This window comes from Microcaecilia unicolor, chromosome 7 (assembly GCF_901765095.1).
Source record: "Microcaecilia unicolor chromosome 7, aMicUni1.1, whole genome shotgun sequence".
Classification (NCBI taxonomy): Eukaryota; Metazoa; Chordata; class Amphibia; order Gymnophiona; family Siphonopidae; genus Microcaecilia; species Microcaecilia unicolor.
In genome coordinates this window covers 134,718,015-134,744,568 of record NC_044037.1, presented here as the reverse complement: position 1 = coordinate 134,744,568, position 26,554 = coordinate 134,718,015, and the positions used below count along the sequence as shown (strand labels likewise).

General features: G+C 47.4%; 2 protein-coding genes across 4 annotated transcripts in view; one reads left to right on the top strand and one right to left on the bottom strand.

Annotated features, from left to right (window-relative positions):
* The window catches only part of C7H21orf58 (chromosome 7 C21orf58 homolog), an 872,003-nt gene that overhangs the window by 726,206 nt on the left and 119,243 nt on the right, over positions 1-26,554 (top strand). The window contains exon 8 of one of the 3 annotated variants that reach the window (XM_030210677.1): positions 8,937-9,000. The exons of 1 other annotated variant lie outside the window; for it this stretch is intronic. In XM_030210677.1, the coding sequence (XP_030066537.1) occupies positions 8,937-8,982 (46 nt within the window). In that variant the 3' untranslated portion in view covers positions 8,983-9,000. Of the gene's footprint in view, positions 1-8,931; positions 9,001-26,554 lie in introns of all 3 variants that reach the window. One more of the 3 variants, XM_030210676.1, reaches the window with a different exon arrangement.
* Positions 9,279-26,554, bottom strand: part of YBEY (ybeY metalloendoribonuclease) — a 383,228-nt gene continuing 365,952 nt past the window's right edge. The window contains exon 6 of the mRNA XM_030210679.1: positions 9,279-9,357. Within this exon, the coding sequence (XP_030066539.1) occupies positions 9,321-9,357 (37 nt within the window). The 3' untranslated portion in view covers positions 9,279-9,320. The remainder of the gene's footprint in view (positions 9,358-26,554) is intronic.

Genomic DNA, 26,554 nt, shown 5'->3' with positions numbered 1-26,554 from the left:
GGACATGGAAAAAAGCAACGGAGAGCCAGAAAGAGATGGGGAGAGAAAGAGGGACCATGGAAAAGAGCAGGGGAGAGCCAGGGACATGGAAAAAAAAGCAAGGGAGAGGCAGAAAGAGATGGGGAGAGAAAGAGGGGCCATGGGCAGGAGAGAGAGAGAAGCTGCTGGGGAGAAACTGGGGGAGACCCTAGATGTCAGACTGAGAAATGCTGGCTGGATGAAAGGAGGGAGAAAGAGGAAAAATGCTGGAAGGAGGGAAGAAACTGGTAGGGAGGGAAAGAGGAAAGACACTGGAAGGATGGGGTGAGAGAGGACATGCTGAATGGAAAATGGTCAAGAGAGAACTGTCTAGAAGGAAGGGGAGATAGAGGAAGACAATGGACGGAAGGATTGGGAGAGGATAATGGGTGGAAAGCTGGAGAGAGAAAGAGGAATAACACTGGGTGGCATGGTAGGAGAGAAAGAGGGAAGGTGCTGGACATGGATGGAGGGGAGGGAAGTATATGCACATGGATGGAGGGGAGTGAGGAGAAATGCTGGATATGGATGGAGGGGAAACTGCTGAATTTAAGAGCTGGATAGGGACATGGCTACAGATGGTAGACAGGACGCATAAGGACACAGGAGGATGGTGGACATGGTGAGAGAATAAATATCAAATGGAAAGAAGACTTCATAAAACAGAAGACACTGGAATCAAAGCGAATAGAAAAACTAAATGATCGGACAACAAAGGTAGAAAAAAGTATTTTATTCAGAATTTATTAACTGGAATATGTCAGCTTTTGGAAATGTGCATCTGTGATGTTTTGCATGTAAATTTCAATTTTTCTAGTATTGCTGCATGCTGAGTCTGACTTCTTGAGGTAACTTTCCAGTTCAGTATTTTGCCTTCATATCTGTTGTGTCATGTATTTTTCATGTATGATCAAGGTGCAGTATTCTGCTAGCGTGTAGTATTTTCAGCCCTTTTTGTTTTTTGTTTTTTTTGTTTCACTAGGTTGTGCACTGGAGTTTTAGAGCCCCTTGTAATTACAGTGCTGCCTTTCCACGCATAAGGTTTAGCTCGTCCTGTCCTTGGAATTAGTACTGTTATGGTTTGGTAAGGCTATATGAGTGTGTTTTTGCACAAGTTTGTGTATAGTGTTTTGCAGTGGAGAGATTGTGTATTGGCCTTACTGAGGTGGCACCAAATCATCAGAAAGGGTTTTAGAGCCTAAATCATGACACACTACCTCTTGAAGGATCTACATATAGTCATTCATAAAAGGAGCTCATTGTGAACACTTTCCACCCTAAAAGGGTGTATTGTGGCTCTACATGAGAATTGTGATATTATGATCCCTTGTTTCATATTGTTGACGGTCTGCATTTTCCGTATGGGTGGTATATTGGTTTATTAGGGTCTGCCCAGTGTTATGGTACAGTAAGGTTTATGAGTGTGTTTTTGCACAAATTTGTGCATAGTGTTTTGCAGTTGAGCAATTGTGGTTAGTACATGCTTTGAGCAACCACTTTATTCTTTGACATATGATACATATTTGATATCTAAATTTAATAAAAGGTATTAATTGTGACTTATTTTTACTTATTTTTTTCTGTTATCAGCCAATTATGGATGTAAGCCCCGCCTCTGGCCCCACCCCTTAACCCCGCCCCCTTTAGCCTCCCCAAACAGTTGGGCCACCGACCGCCTATGGTTGGACGGTTTCCTAAAGGACAAGTCCATAAACCGCTACTAAACAGACTTGGAAAAATCCAAAATCCCAGGAATAACATGTATAGAATGTTTGTACATTTGGGAAGCTTGCCAGGTGCCCTTGGCCTGGATTGGCCGCTGTCGTGGACAAGATGCTGGGCTCGATGGACCCTTGGTCTTTTCCCAGTATGGCATTACTTATGTACTTATGTACTTATGACTGCTGCGACCATCTGTTCTGGTACCACCAGTGCTTGCGCCGATGGTACCGTCGAGAGATGCGGCGGTTGGCTCCACGCCCGTGGTGAGGACTGTGACGCCAGTACCGCTTGCGGCATCGGCCCACGGGGTGGGAGTCTAGGACTCTGGACTCTTTTGGGAGGAAAGCCTACCATTCTGTTATGTTCGTGTCCAAGATCCAGTCGTACCAGCTCTACACGAGCATCCACTTGTGGAACAATGTGCGGCAGCTGACGGACTTGGTCAATAAGCTCCCATCGGAGCAGGCAAAGCCTTTTCAGGAGATGGTCAGGCAGCTGAAGGCGTGTCGCAAATTCCTGTCCAGGGGTGTTTACGACACTTTTGATGTTGCGTCCAGGGCCGCTGCTCAAGGTATAGTGATGCGCAGACTCTCATGGCTGCGTGCCTCTGACCTGGAGAATAGAGTCCAGCAGAGGATTGCGGATGCTCCTTGCCGGGGGGATAACATTTTTGGTGAGCGGGTCGAACAGGTGGTAGAGCAGCTCCACCAACGGGACACCGCTTTCGACAAACTCTCCCACCGGACGCTTTCAGCATCTACCTCATCAGGTAGACGTTTTTATGGGGGAAGGAGGAATGCTCCCTATGCTTATAATAAGCGTAGGTACAATCGACCTGCCCGCCAGCCTGTGTAAATATTAGGGGGTTTCTGGGTCCCCTAATTTTAGTCTTATGTGGGGAAGGCTGTTAAGAACCCCATCTGACTCCAATCATTGGACCCACTACCTTACAATCTAAACTAATTAACCATGGATCAATCATGGACCAGACAACTCTGCCAGGGGTCTGTCTAGGGATGTACATTTCCCCAATCAGACCCAAAAGGTTTGACATTTTATTCAGTTTGATCTCTTTACTGTCCATATGAGATTAACAAATTCCCCATAAGTAAGGAATAAGGAAGATTAGAGACAGGTTCAAGGTTAAAGTTTATTACTCACCCAAGTCAGGTTACATTGAACAATGCATTCTTAAGGAAAGGTCTTTCACAGAGATAACACAGGTCAGCCTCTAGTCTGTAAGACTTATTACATGCCAAATGTCAACCATATTTATACCCTTTTTTTTCCGTTAGGTTCTATGGAGCTCTAAAAAAAACTATTCCTACGTAAGTAGCCCAGGTGGCCGAATGACGCTTAACCACAGATTTTGATAATTTTATCCTTGGAACAAGCCCCCACCTTTTACTGGCAGATGGCCAGTCTTCTTCTAACCACAATGTTCTTTTCACTTCTTTTTTCATGCACCTGGCACAAGGTCCCTCCCAGCTAGCTCTGCGGTCAAAAATCTATTTTCATCACTCCACACTAACAAACTAAAGTCAGCTTAGAAAATGTACTTTTAAAACCAATTCTTCCCTTGGCCTGTTTTACCCAGCAGCCCTTAGGTTTGGCAAAGCTCTTCCAGCAGGTCCCAGGCTGGGTAGTAGGCCTCAGGCTTGTACTATATTTATACAGCTGCTCAGGTTAAGCCCCAGCGCGGTCATTCACGTCAACAGCGTGCGCCTCAACAGGCCCCTGCAGCTCCCCAGCAAAAGCAAGGGACGGGTTTTTGACTGGCTCCAGGCGAGCATAGCTGACATAAAAGTGCCCGTGCTGGACGATCTACCAGTTGGGGAGAGGTTAAAATTTTTTCACCAAAGGTGACCTCTTGTAACCTCTGACCGGTGGGTTCTTCAAATAGTCCGGCTGGGATACTCCCTCAATTTGATCTCCAAACTTCCAAATTGCTCTTCAGGAGCTCAGTCCTTCAGCTTCCAACACAAGCAGGTACTTGCAGAGGTTGAGCCCGTGCCACCGGGGGCAGGAAGGGCTGGGATTCTATTCCAGGTACTTTCTTGTGGAAAAGAAAACAGGGGGGATGCGTCCCATCCTAGACCTAAGGGCCCTGAACAAATATCTGGTCTGAGAAAAGTTCAGGATGCTTTCCCTGGGCACCCTTCTTCCCATGATTCAGAAACACGATTGGCTATGCTCTCTGGACTTAAAGGATGCTTATACACACATCCCGATACTGCCAGCTCACAGGCAGTATCTTTGATTCCGTCTGGGAGCACGGCATTTTCAGTATTGTGTGCTACCCTTTGGTCTCGCCTCTGCGCCCAGGGTGTTTTCGAAATGCCTGGCAGTCATGGCGGCGTCCCTACACAGACTGGAAGTGCATGTGTTCCCTTATCTCGACGATTGGCTGGTGAAGAACACCTCGGAGGCAGGAGCTCTTCAGTCCATGCAAATGACTATTCGACTCCTGGAGCTACTAGGGTTTGTGATAAATTATCCAAAGTCCCACCTTCTTCCAGTTCAAAGACTAGAATTCATAGGAGCTCTGCTGAACTCCCAGACAGCTCATGCCTACCTCCCCGAGGCGAGGGCAGACAATCTTCTGTCTCTTGTTTCTTGGGTAAGAGCGTCTCAGCAGATCACAGCTCGGCAGATGTTGAGATTGCTCAGCCACATGGCCTCCACAGTTCTTGTGACTCCCATGGCCCATCTTCACATGAGAACAGCTCAATGGACCCTAGCTTCCCAGTGGTACCAAGCTGCGGGGGGGGGGGGGGGTATAGCGGACGTGATCCAGCTGTCCACAGTTTTTCTCTAATCCCTACATTGGTGGACAATTCGCTCCAATTTGACCTTGGGACGTCCCTTTCAAATTCCTCAGCCGCAAAAAGTGCTGACTACGGATGCGTCTCTCCTGGGGTGGGGAGCTCATGTCGATGAGCTCCACACCCAAGGATGTTGGTCCCTCCAGGAAGCAGGTTTTCAGATCAATCTCCTGGAGTTGCGAGCAGTCTGGAATGCGCTAAAGGCTTTCAGAGATCGGCTGCCCTATCAAATTATTCAAATTCAGACAATCAGGTTGCCCTGAGTCTTGCTTGCTTCCATAAAAGATTCCACGAAGAGGTGTTATTCTTTGAAATGGAGGAGGTTTGCCATCTGGTGTGACAGCTAGGCCCTAGATCCTCGCTCTTGTCCTACACAGACCCTGCTTGAATACCTTCTACACTTGTCAGAGTCTGGTCTTAAGATCAACTCTGTAAGAGTTCACCTTAGCGCAATTAGTGCTTTTCATTATCATGTAGAGGGTAAGCCTATCTCGGGACAGCCTTTAGTTGTTCGCTTCATGAGAGGTTTGCTTTTGTCAAAGCCCCCTATCAAGCCTCCTGCAGTGTCATAGGATCTCAATGTCATTCTCACCCAGCTGATGAAAGCTCCTTTTGAGCCACTGAATTCCTGCCATCTGAAGTACTTGACCTGGAAGGTCATTTTCTTGGTGGCAGTCACTTCAGCTCGTAGAGTCAGTGAGCTTCAAGCCTTGGTAGCTCATGCTCCTTATACTAAATTTCATCATAACAGAGTAGTCCTCCGCACTCACCCTAAGTTCTTGTCGAAGGTGGTGTCGGAGTTCCATCTGAACCAGTCAATTGTCTTGCCAACATTCTTCCCGTCCTCATACCTGCCCTGCTGAACGTCAGTTGCACACATTGGACTGCAAGCGAGCATTGGCCTTCTATCTGGAGCAGACAAGCCCATTCAGACAGTCCGTACAAAAAGGTTTGTCTCTTTTGATCCCAACAGAAGGGGAGTGTCTTTTGGGAAATGCACCATCTCCAATTGGCTAGCACATGGAAAAGAAAACAGGGGGGATGCGTCCCATCCAGTGCTTGCAAATCTATCTCCTGCATATTCATTGTGGATATCCTGAAAACCTGACCTGCCTGCGGCTCTCGAGGACCGGAGTTGCCTACCCCTGGGTTAGCAGATTGCATTTCCTTCACTTACGCCCAAGCTGGGTTGACTCTTGAGGGTCATGTCACGGCTCATAGTGTTCGAGCCATGGCAGCGTCAGTGGCCCACTTGAAGTCAGCCACTATTGAAGAGATTTTCAAGGCTGCGACGTGGTCATCTGTCCACACATTCACATCTCATTACTGCCTACAGCAGGATACCCGACGCGACAGTGGGTTCGGGCAGTCAGTGCTGCAGAATCTGTTTGGGGTTTAGAATCCAACTCCACCCCCCTAGGCCCATTTTTATTCTGTTCCAGGCTGCACTCTCTGTTAGCTGGTTTTGTTTAGGTCAATCTTAGTTATGTCCTCGCCGTTGCGAGGCCCAATTGACCAATGTTTGTTGTTTTGAGTGAGCCTGGGGGCTAGGGATACCCCATCAGTGAGAACAAGCAGCCTGCTTGTCCTCAGAGAAAGCGAAGTTACTTACCTGTAGCAGGTATTCTCCAAGGACAGCAGGCTGATTGTTCTCACAAACCCACCCACCTCCCCTTTGGAGTTGTGTCTTCCCTTGTCTTTGCTTTCTACTTGACTGAGGAGCATGCTCGCGCTACGGGCAGGAAGACTGTCGCGCATGCGCTAGCAAACTTTGTTGCAAGGAAGATCTCTGATCCAGAGGCTGCCGTCGGACGTCACCCATCAGTGAGAACAATCAGCCTGCTGTCCTCGGAGAATACCTGCTACAGGTAAGTAACTTTGCTTTTTGTGCAGAGCTTAGTATTTGCCTCCTGTAAGTACTGCCTCTGCTAGGCAGCCTTTCTCTGGTGTCTGCCTTGTCCTTTTCGGTACTCTTGTGTGCCTGCTTCTTTCCTGTCTTTATTTGAAAGCAGCTTTTTCCTTCAGCCTGTTTTTCCCTGTTCAGTCATTCCTGTGGAGCTTCGCTCTTGTAAAGTCCATGTCTACAGTGTCCCATTTTGTCCTCGGCTTTCCCTTTTACCCTGTGGGCTTTGCCCTCTGCTACCTATGTTTCTGTGTAGCCTTTGTTTGCATTCTCTCCCTCTGGTCGTAGTATGTACCTGCCAGCTTTTTGTCTGTCACCCTTCCCTTGTGTCACTAGCTAGCGCTGTGTGCGTTGCATGAGCTCCAGTCCCTTTTGGGACCCCTCGTTGTTCTTTTCCCTTCCCTAGTGTATGACTCGGTTCCAGTTCGGCCATGAGGCCCTTATGCTTGGACTCTGTTCAAGTGGGTTCCAGATTTGCTGTGAGGCCCGCCTGAGTGGTCTATCTCCCTTTTCTGGTGGTGCTTGTTGATTGTCCTGAGTGTGCGGGGCTTTGTGGCCGTGGTACTGCTTAGCACCTGTTTGGTCTACCCTAGGCCTTGGCCAAGGTCCTTCCTAAGCCTCGGCCTAGGCACAATGGCTCATGAGCAGATTAACATCTTCAAAGCTGTCCATTGCTCTCCCCATAGCTGTTACTGTTCGAGTTTCCTTAGTTACCAGAGCAGCCAATCAGAAAACTCCTGACAAACCTGCAACTCACTCTAACATCCCATTTACCTATTGTATATAAAAAATAAACCTTAAAACCCTTGTTTTTGGATTTTAATAGCACAATTCATGTCAGAGCCATGCCCTAACATTTACCATCTAAAACTCTGCATTTATTTAGACCCCAAATACTCAAACTAGAACGTCCTGAAAATGGACTAATTTGCATAAAGCCTGAGCTCAAATAAACCCCATAGCACATGTGTGAGCAGAGTGGAGCTGCTGCTGTGGGTCGTTATGATAGCCAGTCTTAGGCAGGAGAGAGGGAGTCGACTTGCCTGGTCATGTTTTGAATGAGCTTCTTACATTATTTTAAAACCCTTTAAAAAATTCCAAAAAAAGATTAAGTAGTATGAAACCTGTCTGTGAGGGGTATTCAGACTAAAATTATAAAATATATTTTTTGTTTCAGGAAAAATGAGAATAAAATGGGTAAAACTCTGCTTTTTATATCTTTTTTGCTTAGCGGTCTGCATACCGGCAGGAGTTTCCGAATCAGCTGCACCTCACAGACTATATGTAAAGGAGGAGGAGGGAGAAGGGGAAGAAGCAGACCATGCACACACTTGGGCTGGGACGGGAAATTTGCTACCAAGATTTGAAACAGGAGATGCATTAATTTGTTTAAACAAAAGCTTTTTAAGACAGCCTCTCTCTCTGTTTGAAGCCTGAAATGTCCTTTTGTTCCTGAGAGAAAGCAGACAGCCAATCACACACAGAAAAATAAAATAAATTGGTGCCCTGTGTTTGACAAAATATATTTAAAAATGTTTTAAGGGTTGGGAAAATAAACTGCACACGCTCCTCCCAGGCTACAGGAAATGGTGTCTGACAAGTGATATAATGATCAATCTCACTTCTTATCATGGGAAGTGATGTAATAACTCCACCCATGCCATGCTCCTTTTTCAAGATGACAAGTAGTGTGAATCAGGAAGTGCCATGAGGCATCCATTACTTGCCATCATCTTGAAAAAGGAAGATGTCATGGGAGGAATCATGATATAATTTCCCATGATGTCTCCAAAAGAGGCAGGGTTTGGAGCAGGGCTATGCAGAAAGGGGTCAGAAAGGGGGCAGGGATATTCAAAATGGCAAGGTTTGGGGTGGGGTTATGCAAAAGTGATGGGGCTTGGGCTGGGCTATGATGATACATCCAGTGATGACATCAAAAGAGCAGGGGCGGGAAGTGGGCATGGTTTGGGCAGAGAATGGCCATGGCTCGGGTGAATCCTCAATTCTGATTGGCTGACAACCCGGAAGTAGGTATGGCACCTATCAAAATCAACTAGCTTGACAAATGTTATGTAAGTTATACTACTAACATATAAGATCTATTAAAGAATTTAATATGCATATGTGCAATATAGAAGTGTCCTAGATTTTACATAAGAACACACCAACAGAGTTCAGAACGTATTTTTAGCCTTACATCAGTAGCACCTGGATTTTTTTTTTTGTTAGATTTGGAGAGGTTAGAGCTAGGTTGAGGACCGTGATTAGTTATTCTCCCTTTCACTGGAGACTGGAAAAGAAATAAGTTTAATTTGAAGTAGGAAAGGTCACATTTTGAATCCTACCCCAGGCAAGGGATAGCCAGAATGACATATTAAGTTCCTCCAGTTCTGTTTTTCTGTGGTTCTATCATTCTCTGATTCTAAATTCATTTTTAAATGTAACTAATTTGTTTTTCTCAAGTGTAGCAGTAGATGGAATCCATCCCAGAATGCCCACTGGATTATAAACTAGCAAGGCTCCAAGAATGAGGTAAGGAACATACCTTTAAATTATGCTAATTACCCTAAATATTCTTTTCCACATTTATTCTTTGATAAATCCTGCAAAACTACACAGCATACACCAACTTAAAGTGATGTACCTATACCTATCTACATATATGTCTTTATGATTAATAATAGATGCATAAAAAGGGAATCTCCAAGAAAATAGCAAAGCAACCAATCTGTATAAGCCAAAGTGAAAATGAGATAGCAGACTAGATGAGAAGTCAATCAAATGTTTATTAATGCTGCTACAACACTTGAACCAATTAAAAACCAATGTCCAACATGATCATGTTTCGCGAATCAGGCTGCATCAGGGGCAAAAGTACAACTGTGGAAACTATAAAACAAATAATCCAAATAAGTCAAATTGTATGTACAAAACATTGCACATTGTAAATGGTACATGTTCTTAAATTGTAATTGCATACTTAAAAGCATTGAACATCACAATTCAAAGTTAAATTCTATATTGCATATAATACCAAGTGATTGAGGGGCCCTTTTACTAAAGGGTTGCCTCATGACAACCTGGAACTACCGCCGGCCCAATGTGGCTGCTGGCAGTAGTTCCACTTTGAGCATGCTCCATTTCCAGCGCTACAGAAAATAATTCCCTAATTTCTAGCGCGGTGCTAACCCATTACCGCAAGAGCCGTTACTGCCACCTCAGTGGGTGTTGGTAAGTGCTCCCCCTGCATGGCCATGCGGTAAGAATAATCTTACCACATGGCCATGTCTTTTCTAGGGGCTTTTTACCCGCTGCGGTAAAAAGGGCCCTGGCGTGCAGGGCCCTTTTTACTGCAGCTTGGTAAAAGGACTCCCGAGAAACTATAAACTTGTCACAACCATTTTTAGGTTCAATTTACGTGTAAATTTTTTAAAAAATTCTTTTAACTATTAAATTGTAATTTACTTCAGGCAGTTTTTATGAGGCGAACAATCAAATAATGAAAAGTAAAGTCAAAACTTTACACCAGCAGGATCTAAAACAAAATGTTTTATAACTGTTTAAATCACATTGAAAATTGTTACTAATTCAAAAACAATCCTAAAAGAAGAAATCTTTTTTTTTTTTTAAACGGTTCACATATAAACACTAAGGTGAACCGACAGCCTTATGTTTGTGAGACAACTCCTTACTACAGAGACTATCAGGCTTATTTTCGAAAGAGAAGGGCGCCCATCTTTCGACACAAATCGGGAGATGGGCGTTCTTCTCTCAGGGTCGCCCAAATCGGCATAATCGAAAGCCGAATTTGGGCATCCTCAACTGCTTTCTGTTGCGGGGACAACCAAAGTTCACAGGGGCTTGTTGGCACCGTAGTGGAGACGGGACTGGGGTGTGCTTAAGAGATGGGCATCCTCGGCTAATAATGGAAAAAAGTAGGGCGTCCCTGATGAGCACTTGGCCGACTTTGGTCCATTTTTTCTTGAGACCAAGCCACAAAAAGGTGCGCGAACTGACCAGATGACCACCGGAGGGAATCGGGAATGACCTCCCCTTATTCCCCCAGTGGTCACCAAACCCCTCCCACCCTAAAAAAAAAAAAAACTTAAAAAAATGTTTTTGCCAGCCTCTATGCCAGCCTCAAATGTCATAGCCAGCTCCCTGACAGCAGTTTGCAGGTCCCTGGAGCAGTTTTAGTGGGTGCAGTGCACTTCAGGCAGACAGACCCAGGCCCCCCCCCCCCCCACCTGTTACAGTTGTGGTGGTAAATGTGAGCCCTCCAAAACCCACCCAAAACCCACTATACCCACATGTAGGTGCCCCACTTCACCCCTTAGGGCTATGGTAGTGTTGTACAGTTGTAGGGCGTGGGGTGTGGGGGGGTTTGGGGGGCTCAGCACCCAAGGTAAGGGAGCTATGCACCTAGGAGCAATTTGTGAAGTCCACTGCAGTGCCCCCTAGGGTGCCCGGTCGGTGTCCTGGCATGTCAGGGGGACCAGTGCACTATGAATTCTGGCTCCTGTCACGACCAAAGGGCTTGGATTTGGTCGTTTTTGAGATGGGCGTCCTCGGTTTCCATTATGGCTGAAAACCGAGGACGACCATCTCTAAGGTCGACCATCTCAACTTTAGGTCGACCATCTCTAAGCTCGACCTAAATGTTGAGATTTGGGCGTCCCTGACCGTATTATCAGAACAAAAGATGGATGCCCATCTTCTTTCGATAATACGGGTTTCCCCGCCCCTTCGTGGGACCGTCCTGCGAGGACACCCTCATGAAAACTTGGGCGCCCCGTTCGATAATGCCCCTTCACTTGGTGTAATGATAAATTTGCTTCTGTCTAGCAAACCACATCCTTATCTCTCACTGTAAGACATACAGCTTAACCTATTGTAGACTGTCATAAAAAGTTTCAGCTAAAACCATAAGATCCTCCAAATCTCCATAATCACAAATTTTACTAGTAGATTAATATGAATTAAAGGAATTGAACTCTAAATCTGAGGAAATGCTTCGTAGAAGCACAGGAAAGGGAAGGGGATGGGATTTGATATAGCACCTCTCTGTGGTTACAATCAATATGGTTTACATATTATATACAGGTACTTATTTTGTACCTGCTGCAACATAGAGTTAAATGACTTACCAAGAGTAGCAAGGAGCTGCAATGGAAATTGAACCCAGTTCCCCTAGTTCTCAAGCCACTACATTAACCAAAGCCCTTTTAAATAACCTTTGAATAATCTCACGTCCTTCAATAGTGCGACGATTTGAAAAACAACTTTTAAACCGTTAAAGTAAACAATGTATCTGAGTTTTCACAAATATTTGTTTATTTATTTGTTGCATTTGTATCCCACATTTTCCCACCTATTTGTAGGCTCAATGTGGCTTACATAGTACCGGAGAGGCATTAGCAGACTCCGGTGTGAACAAGTACAAAGTGATGTTGTGGTAAGATCAAGTTCATGTGGCACAGCCACATTAGGGCATCGTATAGCGGAAGAGTTGTGTTATGTCCATTACGTACTTTAGTTTTGTTGTGTTGCAGATATCAGGCATTTATGTTGGATCGGCAGGTTATGCCTTTTTAAACAGGTTAGTTTTTAGTGCTTATTCCATATCCTATATAATAATTCTCACCTCCAACAGGATGTGCTTGGGACCGTGCCTGCCGGAAGTGGTCTGCTAGGCAGGCACGCACTGACCTCAGTGACATCAGTGACAGACAATTTGGCAAAGCAAAACAATCTGAGTGCTGGCCATTAGGACACAGGGTTGATAGGAGAGTTTTAAAAGACTGAAGGAACCGAAAGTGTTAAATGGGGGGAGGGGGGAGTTCTGAACGACTGAAAGACATGAACATTTGGGAAAGGAAAACAATCTGAATGCTGGCCATTAGGACACAGGGTAGATAGGAGAGTTTTAAAAGACTGAAGGAAACGAAAGTGTTAAACTGGAGAAGGGAGGGGGGGAGTTGTGAATGACTGAAAGACATGCAAATTTGGGACAGGAAAACAATCTCAATGCTGGCCATTAACACACAGGGTACATAGGAGAGTTTTAAAAGACTGAAGGAACCAAAAGTGTTTGGGGGGGGGGGGGGGGCAAGTTCTGAATGAATGAAAGAAATGAAAATTTACGAGAGGAACACACTCTGAATGCCAGGCATTTGTACACAGGATAGATAGGACACTTTTTTAAAAAAATGAAGGACATGAAAGTATTACATCTTGGGGGAGGGGTGAGGAGGAAAGCGGTGGGGTACATAGACTTTTGAAAGCCTTAAGGAACCCAAAGTGTGGGAAGGAGGGGAGGGAACGGGGTGAGGGGCATTAGGAACAGGGGAGGGGGCCCTGTCACACACTCTCATTCTCACACACACACTGTCACACAGACAGTCTCACTCTGTCACACACCCGCACATTCACTCTGGCTCTCTCTCTCAAACATACACACTCCCAGGAAAACCTTGCTAGCGCCCGTTTCATTCGTTCCAGAAACGGGCCTTTTTTTACTAGCAAGCACTAAAATATACCATACCAACCACAAGGGATTTAGGGGCCCTTTTATTAAAGCTTATCAGATTCCAGTGGATATTAGTGCATGCTATATGCTGCATATCCCATTTTATACCTATGGGCCATGTGGCACTTAGCACATGCTAATACTGTTGGCTTGTGTTAAACTTTAGTAAAAGGGGCCCATAGCAAGTTTTGAAAGAATAGTGGTACCATTTACCACATACAGATTATGTATGTGGTACATACTAAGGACCAAGTCTAGAATTTTTCCTTCTCTCGTCTTCTCCTGCACCAGCTGCTCCATAAAGCTGTCCAGCTGGTGCAGGAGCCGACGAGAGAAGGAAAAATTCTAGACTTGGTCCTTAGTGGAGCGTATGATCTGGTGAGGGAAGTTATGGTACTGGAGCCGCTTGATAACAGTGATCATAATATGATTAGTTTTGATATCAACCTTGAAGTAACTATACACAGGAAGTCAAACACGTTAGCGTTTAACTTTAAAAAAGGAGACTATGATAAAATGAGAAGAACGGTAAAAAAAAAAAATGGGGGGAAACTGAGAGGGTAAAAACTGTACAACAGGTATGGACGCTGTTCAAAAATACCATCCTGAAGGCCAGGGCCAAACATATTCCGAAAATTAGAAAAGAAAGACGAAAGTCGAAAAGACAGCCGGCATGGTTGAAAAGTGAGGTGAAGGAAGCTATTAGGGCTAAAAGAAACGCCTTCAGAAAATGGAAGAAGGAACCGTCTGAAAATATCAAGAAGCAGCATAAGGAGTGTCAAAGCAAATGCAAGGCGCAGATAAAGAAGGCCAAGAGGGATTACGAAAAAAAAGATAGCATTAGAGGCAAAAAAACATAGCAAAAAACTTTTTTGGTATATTAAAAGCAGGAAGCCGGCAAAAGAATCAGTTGGGCCGCTGGATAACCGAGGGGTAAAAGGGTTGATCAAGGAAGATAAAGACATAGCGGAGAGATTGAATGAATTCTTTGCTTCGGTCTTCACTGAGGAAGATTTGGGTGTGATACCGATGTCGGAAATGGTATTTCAAGTGGACAAGTCAGAGAAACTTACTGACTTCATGGTAAACCTGGAGGACGTAATGGGGCAGTTCAGCAAACTGAAGAGTAGCAAATCTCCTGGACTGAAAAATGAGCTTGCGGAGCTACTGTTAGTGATATGCAATTTATCCTTAAAATCGAGTGTGGTACCGGAAGATTGGAGGGTGGCAATGTAACGCCGATTTTAAAAAAGGTTCCAGAGAGATCCGGGAAATTATAGACCAGTGAGTCTGACGTTGGTGCCATGGGAAATGGTAGAGGCTATTATCAAAACCAAATTACAGAGCACATCCATGGGCATGGATTACTGAGACCAAGTCAGCACGGCTTTTGTGTGTGGAAATTTTGCCTGACCAATTTACTTCAATTCTTTGAAGGAGTAAACAAACATTTGGACAAAGGGGAGCCGGTTGATATTGTGTATCTGGATTTTCAAAAGGCATTTGACAAGGTACCTCATGAAAGGTTACAGAGGAAATTGGAGGGTCATGGGATAGGAGGAAATGTCCTATTGTGGATTAAAAACTGGTTGAAGGATAGGAAACAGAGAGTGGGGTTAAATGGGCAGTATTCACAATGGAGAAGGGTTAGCATTTAACGTGCCTTAAATTTACAGGTGCATTAAAAATGCTAACACACCTCAGTAAATATACCCCTTAGTTTTGAAACCATGACTTTGTAATTACAAGGCAAATTCCTTATTAGGGAAACCAATGTGCCTAGCTGGAATCCAAGTTTATCTAACACACCTAAACTACTCAAAGACATATAACCTTACTGCTACTTCATGAATAAAAATAAATGTGGGCAGGTCTGAGGTGGTATAGGAGGCAGCATTGGGGTGGAGCCTGCAGTAAAAAAAAAAATTCTGAGCCACCGTCATCTCACTCTGATCCTAATGCTCTCACCCCCTCCCTCCTTCCCAGCGATATTGATCCCCCACCCCTTCACCTGACCAAGCAAAACACCCCACCCCTCTTCCATGCAAAATAGCCCCCCCCCCCCCCAATGCCTACCTGCAATCTCTGGTGGTTCAGCAGTGGTGAAGAGAGCAGGAGCAAAGTACAAATTACTTCTGCTCCTTACAGTATTAATGATATGAGTAGAATCTTAAATGGATAAACGCGATCCTATAGCTGAGATGGGTTTTCCTGGAGAGGATTGGAGAGATGTGAATTTTAGGCAAGATTTGTGGGGGGGAGGGGGGGAAGAGGAACAATGAGAAAATAAAATTCTTTCTCTGTCAGTAGAGATGTGGTAGCCGTGTTAGTCCACTTTTAAAGGTAATCAATAGAAATAAAAGAAAATAAAACATAGAAAAGAAAATATGATACCTTTTTTATTGAACTAACAATACATTTTTTGATTAGCTTTCGAAGATAACCCTTCTTCATCAGATCAGAAATAAGCAAATGTTGATAAATAACTGTATATATAAGTGAAACATCAATGCATTCCAGTGACAGTCTCTGTCAGGAATCCACTTGCTCTTGCTACATTGATTAGGGCAGATATTTCTTTTTGTTCTTGATGTAGGATCTCCCTTCAATTTTTTAAATAAAAAATTATGTAATGTAATTGTCTCATTATCTCCGCTACATAGTCTTGCATATTCATTTTAATAGCACCTTCCTTTTTAATAATAGCACCTGGTTTTTATGATAACTCTGAATAAGGACATCAGATCAGTGCATCACTGGTATTGCTAGCATTGTAGAACAGGATTTGCCAATGTACAGCCTGTTCTAAAATACATGAGAAATGGACATCTGCTTAACAGTTATGTCCAGCATGAACATCCATTTTACAAACTGAAATGTCCAAACTATGAATGGGGCAAAACTAGGAACATGGATGCCATTGTGGCAGCATCCATGTTATAAAATGGCCACATGGAAGGTCGTGGGAAGCGAAGGAGTAGTGTAATGGATAGAGCAGTGGGCTGAGAATCCAGAGGACCCTGGTTCAGATCCTACTGCAGCTCTTTGTGAGTTTTTTCTTTAGTTGTGAGCCCTCCAGGGACATAAAAACACCTACTGTACCAGAATGTTCACTGCTTCAATAGCCTTCAAGCTTGCAGGTTATATATAAGAAATAAATAATAATTTTTTAAAAAGCAGTCATAGAGCCCAGTATCCCTTTCCAGTTTCACATTCGGGAGGGAAGGGTGGGGGGAGGGTATGCTGAGCAACCCAGCACCCGATATTCAGTAGCACTTAAACCAGTTAGTGCTGCTGAATATCGCTGTGAACTGGCCATCTCCTAATCAGTTAGGTTAGGGGTGGGCTGGGGCGGAGCATCTACTAAGCTGGTTAGCGGTGATTTCAGACCACTAACTGGCTAAGTAACCACATAAATTTAGGACAGCGAAAAGGCTGTCCTAACATTATGCACTAAAGTTAACCGAACAGCAGTCTAAATATCAGCCAGTGCCTGGTTAACTTCTGACTGCTGATACACAGATATTCAATGCAGGGAGTCACACATGCCCCAGCATTGAATATTTGGGTTCAGGTCAGCCCACGGCTTAAGTGGCTTAGATGCAGCATACAACCACGGGCAGAAAATCGGGCCCATATTTTATTATATCACTTTTCCTTACCAGATAGCAAGGCCATAGACGCCGACTCCGTGGGTGCTGTGGGTGCTTGAGCACCCCCAATATTTTCAAACCTGCCCTCCTTGCTTTCCTGCCACTCAGCCAGGGCTTAAAACTCATTTTACATGACAATGGCAGTGAAAGGAGCAGAGTACAGGCTCCGTCTTCAGCAGCTTTCTCCTTCCCTCAGCGTCCCCCCTTGCATAAACAGGAAATGAGGGCGGGACCACAGCTGAGAGGGAAGGAGAAAGCTGCTGAAGACGGAGCCTGTACTCTGCTCCTTTCACTGCCGTTCATTCAGGTAAAATGAGTTTTTGGTTGTTTTTTTTTCAGTTCTGAATCACCAGTTCTTTTAATATAAAGGTCTACAAATTTTGCTTGCAAGGCATTAACAGTGATTCACAGGTTCTCCGAGGACAAGCAGGCTGCTTGTTCTCACGAGTGGGTTGACGTCCACGGCAGCCCCCACCAACCAGAACAAAAACTTCGCAGGCGGTCCAGCACGCAGGGCACGCCCAACGCGCATGCGCGGCCGTTTTCCCGCCCGTGCGCGACCGTTCCCGCTCAGTTTTTTCGATTCCGCGCTGGAGAGAGACGTGTTATCGTCTCTCTCTTTGTCAGCCCCAGAAACCGGAATAGTTTTTTTCTCTTTTTGTGCGCATTCGCGCCTCTTTTCTTTCCTTTTTCTGTTTTAAAAAAAAAAAGGCAGTTTGTCCCCTCGTCGTCTTTAGCCGCGGGGGCGCCTCGTTGCAGCCTTGTGGCCGCGTGGTCGTTTCTTTTTTCGGGTGTGCTTTTCACCGCCACCATCGATGACTTTGACTTCGCCGACGCGATTTTTCTGTCGATGTCCTCGAAGGTCCGAGCGGATTCAAGAAGTGTGGTCGGTGCAGCGGCAGATCTCGCAAACCGATACCCACGCTTGGTGCCTCCAGTGCCTTGGGCCGAAGCATAATACCAAGAACGTGCACCTTGTGGTCTCGGCTTGTGGAAGCGGACACTGGTGGCGAGGCAAGTTCTTCGGGACTGTCCTTTTTGGAACTTGCGCCGGCCCGTCGATGGCAATCAGTGTCGACGGCCGGATCTTCGGTACCGGTACCGATGTCGACGAAATCGGCACTGACGATGGCACCGACCCCAGGAGTACAGGTACCGTTGGCCCACCGGTCCACCGGCGACGGCGGGGGTGAGCGGCCGCGCGGGGCAATTGGTCCCGGCCCACTCCTTCCACCCAGGGCCATCGGGAACCGAACCCTGTCAGACAACGATCCCTCGAGGCCAGGGGTGGTCTACCTCCTCTTCATCTCTGCCGCCGAGCGCCGATGACGGGCACCGAAAGAAGACAAAAAAGCACCATCATCGGTCGCCCACGGCGCACGGGACTACCAGTTCCGGCGCCTCCAGAGATGATTTGACGCCGAGGAAGAGGCAGTGCCGAGAGGAGCGTTTCCCCCTCGGTTGAAGAGGTGCCGATTCGTCAGTCCATGGTACTTTTGGTACCGTCTCCTGGACCCGAGCAGCTTCCGGCACCGACACCCACACCGGCCCCCCTGCCTTTCCCGACAGCGGGCCTTGACGAGTGCCTCCGAGCCATCCTTCCAGGGATTCTGGAAGGGCTGATGCGCCAGGCTTTGCTGGCACCGGGGGTGCTTGCGCCCCCGGTGCCGTTGATGGAGGTGCCGGCGTGCTCTAGCCTGATGCCGAGGCCTCCGACGCCGACGCTGCTTGCGGTACCGGTGTCGACCGCCACGCAGGTGGAATCCCCGTCGACGTCAATGGAGGGAGCTTCATCACCGCCGGCACGGGAGTCCACCGCTCGATGCCATCATCGAGGACATGGTTCCTCGCAGTCGAGACGGGCCCGGTTCAGGTCTGAGCTGCAAGAGCTCATGTCCGACACCGAGGAAGAGGCCTTGTGGGGGGAGGAGGAGGACCCCAGATATTTCTCCTCAGAGGAGTCTGAGGGCCTTCCCTCCGACCTCACTCCTTCACCGGAGAGGAAGCTCTCGCCCCCTGAGAGCCTCTCCTTTTCCTCCTTCGTCAGGGATATGTCTATTTGCATTCCCTTCCCTGTGGTCTCTGTGGATGAGCCGAGGGCTGAGATGCTCGAGGTCCTCGACTATCCATCACCACCTAGAGAGTCTTCCACGGTGCCGTTGCACAATGTCCTCAAAGAGACACTGCTTCGGAACTGGCTGAAGCCCTTATCTAACCCCACCATCCCCAAGAAAGCGGAGTCCCAATACAGGATCCACTCTGACCCAGAGTTGATGCGGCCCCAATTGCCTCATGACTCGGTGGTCGTGGACTCTGCTCTCAAGAAGGCACGGAGTTCGAGGGATACCGCCTCGGCACCCCCGGGGCGGGAGTCTCGCACTCTGGACTCGTTTGGGAGGAAGGCCTACCAATCTTCCATGCTCGTCACCTGCATCCAGTCATACCAGCTCTACACGAGCATTCACATGCAGAACAATGTGAAGCAACTGGCGGACCTGGTCGACAAGTTCCCTCCGGAGCAGTCCAGGCCTTTTCAGGAGGTGGTCAGGCAGCTGAAGGCGTGCAGAAAGTTCCTGTCCAGGGGTATCTATGACACCTGTGATGTGGCATCTCGAGCTGCGGCCCAAGGTATAGTGATGCACAGACTCTCCTGGCTGCGTGCCTCTGACCTGGACAACCGCACCCAGCAAAGACTGGCGGATGTCCCTTGCCGGGGGGGATAACATCTTTGGCGAGAAGGTCGAGCAGTTGGTGGACCAACTACACCAGCGGGAAACCACTCTCGACAAACTCTCCCACCGGGCGCCTTCAGCATCCACCTCTGCAGGTGGACGTTTTTCCCGGGCCAGGCAGGCTGCGCCCTACGCCTACAACAAGCGTAGGTACACCCAGCCAGCCCGAAGGCCTCCTCAGGCACAGGGACAGTCCCAGCGCGCTCGCTCCCGTCAACAGTGTGCGCCTAAGCAGCCCCCTGTGCCTCCACAGCAAAGCCGGGGATGGGTTTTGACTGGATCCATGGGAACATAGCCGCCATCAAAGTGTCCGTACCGGACGACCTGCCGGTCGGGGGGAGGTTGAAAGTTTTTCACCAAAGGTGGCCTCTGATAACCTCCGACCAGTGGGTTCTCCAAATATTGCGGTGCAGATACACCCTGAATTTGGCCTCCACTCCACCAAATTGCCCACCGGGAGCCCAATCCTTCAGCTCCCATCACAGGCAGGTACTTGCAGAGGAACTCTCCGCCCTTCTCAGCGCCAATGCGGTCGAGCCCGTGCCACCCGGGCAGGAAGGGCAGGGATTCTATTCCAGGTACTTCCTTGTGGAAAAGAAAACAGGGGGGATGCGCCCCATCCTAGACCTGAGAGGCCTGAACAAATACCTGGTCAAAGAGAAGTTCAGGATGCTTTCCTTAGGCACCCTTCTACCAATGATTCAGAAAGACGATTGGCTATGTTCCCTGGATTTAAAGGACGCTTACACTCACATCCCGATACTGCCAGCTCACAGACAGTATCTCCGATTCCGTCTGGGGACACGGCACTTTCAGTATTGTGTGCTGCCCTTTGGGCTCGGCTCTGCACCACGGGTATTCACGAAGTGTCTCGTGGTGGTTGCGGCGTATCTACGCAAGCTAGGAGTGCATGTGTTCCCGTATCTCGACGATTGGCTGGTCAAGAGCACCTCAGAGGCAGGAGCTCTTCGGTCCATGCAGTGTACTATCCACCTTCTGGAGCTGCTGGGGTTTGTGATAAATTACCCGAAGTCCCATCTCCAGCCAGTCCAATCTCTGGAATTCATAGGAGCGCTGCTGAATTCTCAGACGGCTCAGGCCTTCCTTCCCGAAGCTAGGGCCCAGAACCTTCTATCCCTTGCCTCTCAGACCAGAGCGTCTCGGCAGGTCACAGCTCAGCAGATGTTGAGACTCCTGGGTCATATGGCCTCCACAGTTCATGTGACTCCCATGGCTTGCCTTCACATGAGACCTGCTCAATGGACTCTAGCTTCCCAGTGGTGTCAAGCTACCGGGAATCTAGAGGATGTCATCCGTCTGTCCATCAGTTGCCGCAATTCGCTGCACTGGTGGACCATTCGGACCAATTTGACCCTGGGACGTCCATTCCAAATTCCGCAGCCTGGGGTGGGGAGCTCATGTCGATGGACTCCACACCCAGGGTCTGTGGTCCCTCCAGGAACAGGATCTTCAGATCAACCTCCTGGAGCTCCGAGCGGTCTGGAACGCGCTGAAGGCCTTCAGAGATCGGCTGTCCTATCAAATCATCCAAATTCGGACAGACAATCAGGTTGCAATGCATTACATCAACAAGCAGGGGGGCACCGGATCTCGCCTCCTGTGTCAGGAAGCCGTCAGGATGTGGCGTTGGGCTTGCCAGTTCGGCATGCTTCTCCAAGCCACATACCTGGCCGACGTAAACAACAGTCTGGCCGACAGACTGAGCAGAGTCATGCAACCGCACGAGTGGTCGCTCCATTCCAGAGTGGTACACAAGATCTTCCGAGAGTGGGGCACTCCCTCGGTGGACCTTTACGCCTCTCAGACCAACCACAAGCTGCCTCTGTTCTGTTCCAGACTACAGGCACACGGCAGACTAGCGTCGGATGCCTTTCTCCTCCATTGGGGGACCGGCCTCCTGTATGCTTATCCTCCCACACCTTTGGTGGGGAAGACTTTACTGAAGCTCAAGCAAGACCACGGCACCATGATTCTGATAGCGCCTTTTTGGCCCCGTCAGATCTGGTTCCCTCTTCTTTTGGAGTTGTCCTCCGAAGAACCGTGGAGATTGGAGTGTTTTCCGACTCTCATTTCGCAGAACGACGGAGCGCTTCTGCACCCCAACCTTCAGTCTCTGGCTCTCACGGCCTGGATGTTGAGGACGTAGACTTTGCTTCGTTGGGTCTGTCTGAGGGTGTCTCCCGCGTCTTGCTTGCCTCTAGAAAGGATTCCACTAAAAAGAGTTACTTTTTTAAGTGGAGGAGGTTTGTCGTTTGGTGTGAGAGCAAGGCCCTAGAACCTCGCTCTTGTCCTGCACAGAACCTGCTTGAATACCTTCTGCACTTATCAGAGTCTGGCCTCAAGACCAACTCAGTAAGGAATCACCTTAGTGCGATTAGTGCTTACCATTATCGTGTAGAGGGTAAAGCCATCTCTGGAGAGCCTTTAGTCGTTCGATTCATGAGAGGCTTGCTTTTGTCAAGGCCCCATGTCAAGCCTCCTGCAGTGTCATGGAATCTCAACGTCGTCCTCACCCAGCTGATGAAACCTCCTTTTGAGCCACTGAATTCATGCCATCTGAAGTACTTGACCTGGAAGGTCATTTTCTTGGTGGCAGTCACTTCAGCTCATAGAGTCAGTGAGCTGCAGGCCCTGGTAGCTCATGCTCCTTATACCAAATTTCATCACAACAGAGTAGTACTCCGCACTCACCCTAAGTTTCTGCCAAAGGTGGTGTCGGAGTTCCATCTTAACCAGTCAATTGTCTTGCCAACATTCTTTCCCAGACCGCATACCCGCCCTGCTGAACGTCAGTTGCACACATTGGACTGCAAGCGAGCGTTGGCCTTCTATCTGGAGCGGACACAGCCCCACAGACAGTCCGCCCAATTGTTTATTTCTTTCGACCCCAATAGGAAAGGAGTCGCTGTCGGGAAACGCACCATCTCCAATTGGCTAGCAGATTGCATTTCCTTCACTTACGCCCAGGCTGGGCTGGCTCTTGAGGGTCATGTCACGGCTCATAGTGTTAGAGCCATAGCAGCGTCAGTGGCCCACTTGAAGTCAGCCACTATTGAAGAGATCTGCAAGGCTGCGACGTGGTCATCTGTCCACACATTCACATCACATTACTGCCTCCAGCAGGATACCCGACGCGACAGTCGGTTCGGGCAGTCGGTGCTGCAGAATCTGTTTGGGGTTTGAATCCAACTCCACCCTCCAGGACCCGATTTTATTCTGTTCAGGCTGCACTCTCAGTTAGTTGTTCTTCGTAGGTCAATTTCTGTTATGCCCTCGCCGTTGCAAGGTTAAATTGACCTGGGTTCTTGTTTTGAGTGAGCCTGAGAGCTAGGGATACCCCAGTCGTGAGAACAAGCAGCCTGCTTGTCCTTGGAGAAAGCGAATGATACATGCCTGTAGCAGGTGTTCTCCGAGGACAGCAGGCTGATTGTTCTCACCTACCCTCCCTCCTCCCCTTTGTAGTTGCGTTTTACTCATTCCTTTGCTTGTCATTCAACTGAGCGGGAACGGTCGCTCACGGGCGGGAAGACGGCCGCGCATGCGCGGTGGGCGTGCCCTGCGTGCGGGACCGCCCGTGAAGTTTTTGTTCCAGTTGATGGGGGCTGCTGTGGACGTCAACCCAGTCGTGAGAACAATCAGCCTGCTGTCCTCGGAGAACACCTGCTACAGGTATGTATCATTCGCTTTATCTGTAATTTGTTGTAAATTGATGCATGTCATTTGCTGTTACACAAGTAGAGAATATTGAAAAATTTGCCCTAAACTGTCAAACCTAACATAGTAGCTGTGCAGATTGACTTTAACCACTGGCTGTATGGGGAATCTGTGAAATACTTATTATGCTGTAATTTTACATACTCAATTTTCAAATCAACACAGCAAAGAGACAAACATGGTTTATTCTTCTGTATGCCAGGGGGTCGACAATTTGCATCCTAAGAGAGTTGGAAGCAGCCATTAAATCTTGTGTTAACACATTTATCCAGCCTTTCACCATGCTGCTTACCTGCTGTGCTTGTTCTGACAGAAACTGACCTCATATTGAAAGTTACAGTGGACCGAAAACAGAAAATCTGATAATATAGCAGGTGTATTCGATCTTAAAGCCTTCCCAATTAAACTATCAACTTTATTCTTCAGTGTGGCACTCTTTTAGAGATACACCACACAGAATTTGCAGTTTAGGTCAGCTGTGCTCACTTTCATTCTTCTAGGGCCACGAGTGAGTTGAATTTCCAGTACATATCTCGGCTGTCACTGCTCTTCTGAGCAACAGGTAAAATGAGTTTTAAGAGGTAGGGCAGGGAAGAGGGGAGAAATCGCTGAACATGGATGCAGGGCAGGGAAGAGGGGAGAAATCGCTGAACATGGATGCACGGCAGGCATAGGCGCCTGGTATAAGAGGCTTGGGGAGGCTAAGCCTCCCCAGCCAGTCCGCTCTCTTTTTTGCAGCGCCCCGCAGTTTCTCCTCGCTCTCTCCCTCCCCCACATGGGCTGCATGACTCACTGTCACTTCCGGGCTGGCATCGAGTCCTGCTGAGTGCTCCACTGCTCCCTTGATCGCTACGCTACCAATAGCGGTACTGTAGCGATCAATTAGATAACAATCTCATCTGCTTCAGCGCCTGCGCCTTCCCTACCAGCAGTGTTGCCAGGTGGGCGGTTTTACCGCCCAATTGGGCGGTTTTCCGCGACCCGCCGTGGGAAATTTTTGCCCGCGGCGGGTTGCGGTTTTTTGGGCTGCTTTTTGGGCTTCGGGCGGTTTTTTGGGCTGCTTTTTCGGCCGCGGTGGGCGGGGTTAGCGACGTTTTTGGGCGTGGTTAGTGACGTGGGAGGCGGGGCCGATGACGTAGGAGGCGGGGCCGATGACGTGGGAGGCAGGGCCGATGACGGAGGAGGGACCGATGATGTGGAGGCGGGGCCGATGACGGCGGGGGCGGGGGTGATGACGCGGGGGCGGGGGTGTCAGGGGCGGGGTTTGAGTTTGGGCGGGTTTTGGGCTGGATTTTGGGCTCCTTTGGGCTGGAAAAATATTTTCCACCTGGCAACCCTGCCTACCAGGGCTCTCGTCATTGCATCATGCAAAAGCGCCGGGAACGCGCGGGCGGAACCTGTCAGGTCACCGTCAGGGAAGGCTGGGTTCTGGCTAAGAGTGGCTTTCTGTAATACTTTCCCAGACCGTCCAGAAGGAAATTGTGGCGAAGCCTTGTTTCAGCAAGTCAAGTAGCAGATTTGCTCTGTCAATGGGACCCTTCAGTAAGTTGTTGAACAAAAAAAAAATGCTCTAGTTAAACTGCTTTTTGTAAAATAACAGAACCAATTCAATTGTCATAGAAATCCATTTCTTAAAATTTCAATTATTTTTATTTTTTTAGACAAGGTTCCAGGAAGTGAAATACCATAATATAAGCTGCAATGCAATCCAATTAATGGTATTTTTAGCCAAACCTCAGTTCCACTGCCTTTCAAACTGTGGTCAGGGTGTTCACTAACAATTTACAGACATAATTCCTAGTGTCTAACAGGAGGCACACCCACAGAATCCAAAGGAAATCAGAACAAAGATGTTTGGAATAAACGGTTCCCTCCAGTCCCTAATGCTAGCCATAGTTCAGAGTTAACTGGCCATGGGACATCCATGGAAGGCGGATTAACAAAACAAAAAAGAGAGAGGGCAAGTGTGTATGTGTGTGTGGGGGGGGGGGGGGGGGGAATAGGTAACAAATTATTTTAACATTCCTGTTCCTTCATTTTTCCCCAGTAAAACGAGGATGTTGTAGACTGCTGAAAAGTTGCTTTTGGTCTAGCAAGAAACTACAAAATTTAAGTTACCTGTAAATTGCATGGTGGGGAAATAGCCTCGGGTCTGGATAACACAGGGAAGCTGTTTCTCTAATCCCAGCCTGCAGTCCAAATGAAATTATCTATGTAATTGAATTTTAGATATATTCTGATCACCCTTTCTTCCTGCAACTAAGCTTACTAAAATCTTTATTATTGAGTTTGCATAGGAGCTTGAGCACCCCCAATATTGAGAATATTCCTTGTATGTGTCCAAGGAAGGATTATTTCCACTGGGCTTAGCACCCCCAAAAATTTTGAAAAGTGCTCCGACGGTTACAGTTCTTATTCTGAGGGCACGCCGCACATACGTTGGATTTCAGGAGGAGAGGTGCTGACACTGAGGCAGGTTTAGTTTTATATTATTAGTCAAAATAAAAAAGAAATATTTTCTTTCATGCAGATCTCTTTTGTTTAAACATAGTTAAATGGGCTGTAAGCCCCTAATGCAGTCCATTGGTTTTCTTATATTTTGTTTGTGATGACTTATACTGTGCCAAAATTGAAATTTGAAAACTCTTATCTCTATGGTCATTATTAAAAGAAGCTCATTGTGAATACTATCCACCCAGTGGCTGGCTGAACTTGAATACTAGTGTTCCCAGACTTACTATCAATTCAAAGGAAATTGTGGCACGCCGCAAGTTGGATTTCAGAAGAGGTGCTGGCTCTGAGACAGGTTTTAGATTATAAGTCAAAATAAAAAATAAATATTTTGTTTCATGCAGATCTCTTTTGTTTAAACATAACTAAATTGGCTATAAGCTCCTAATGCAGTCCATTGGTTTTCTTATATTTTTTTTGTGATGACATACTGTGGCAAAATTGAAATTTGAAAACTCTTCTCTACCTGGTCGTTAATAAGATGTTTTGTGGCTGTACATGAGAATTGTGATATGATCCCTTGTTTCATATTGTTGACGGTCTGTGATGTTATCTGTATGGGTGGTATATTGGTTTCTCCGAGGACAAGCAGGCTGCTTGTTCTCACTGATGGGTGACGTCCACGGCAGCCCCTCCAATCGGAAACTTCACTAGCAAAGGCCTTTGCTAGACCTCGCGCGCCCATGCGCACCGCGCATGCGCGGCCGTCTTCCCGCCCGAACCGGCTCGTGTTCGTCAGTCTTCTTTTGTCTGCGCTCGGGACAGTCATGTTTTGCTGCCATTTCGCGCCCCTCAAGTTGACCCTCGCACGTCTTCGCGATTTCGAAAAAAAAGAAAGACCTCGGTCTTTGTCCCTTCCCGTGTGTCTAGTTTGTTTCCCCGACGTAAGTTTCCTTTCGCTTTCGGGGTAGGCCTTTTTTGTGGCC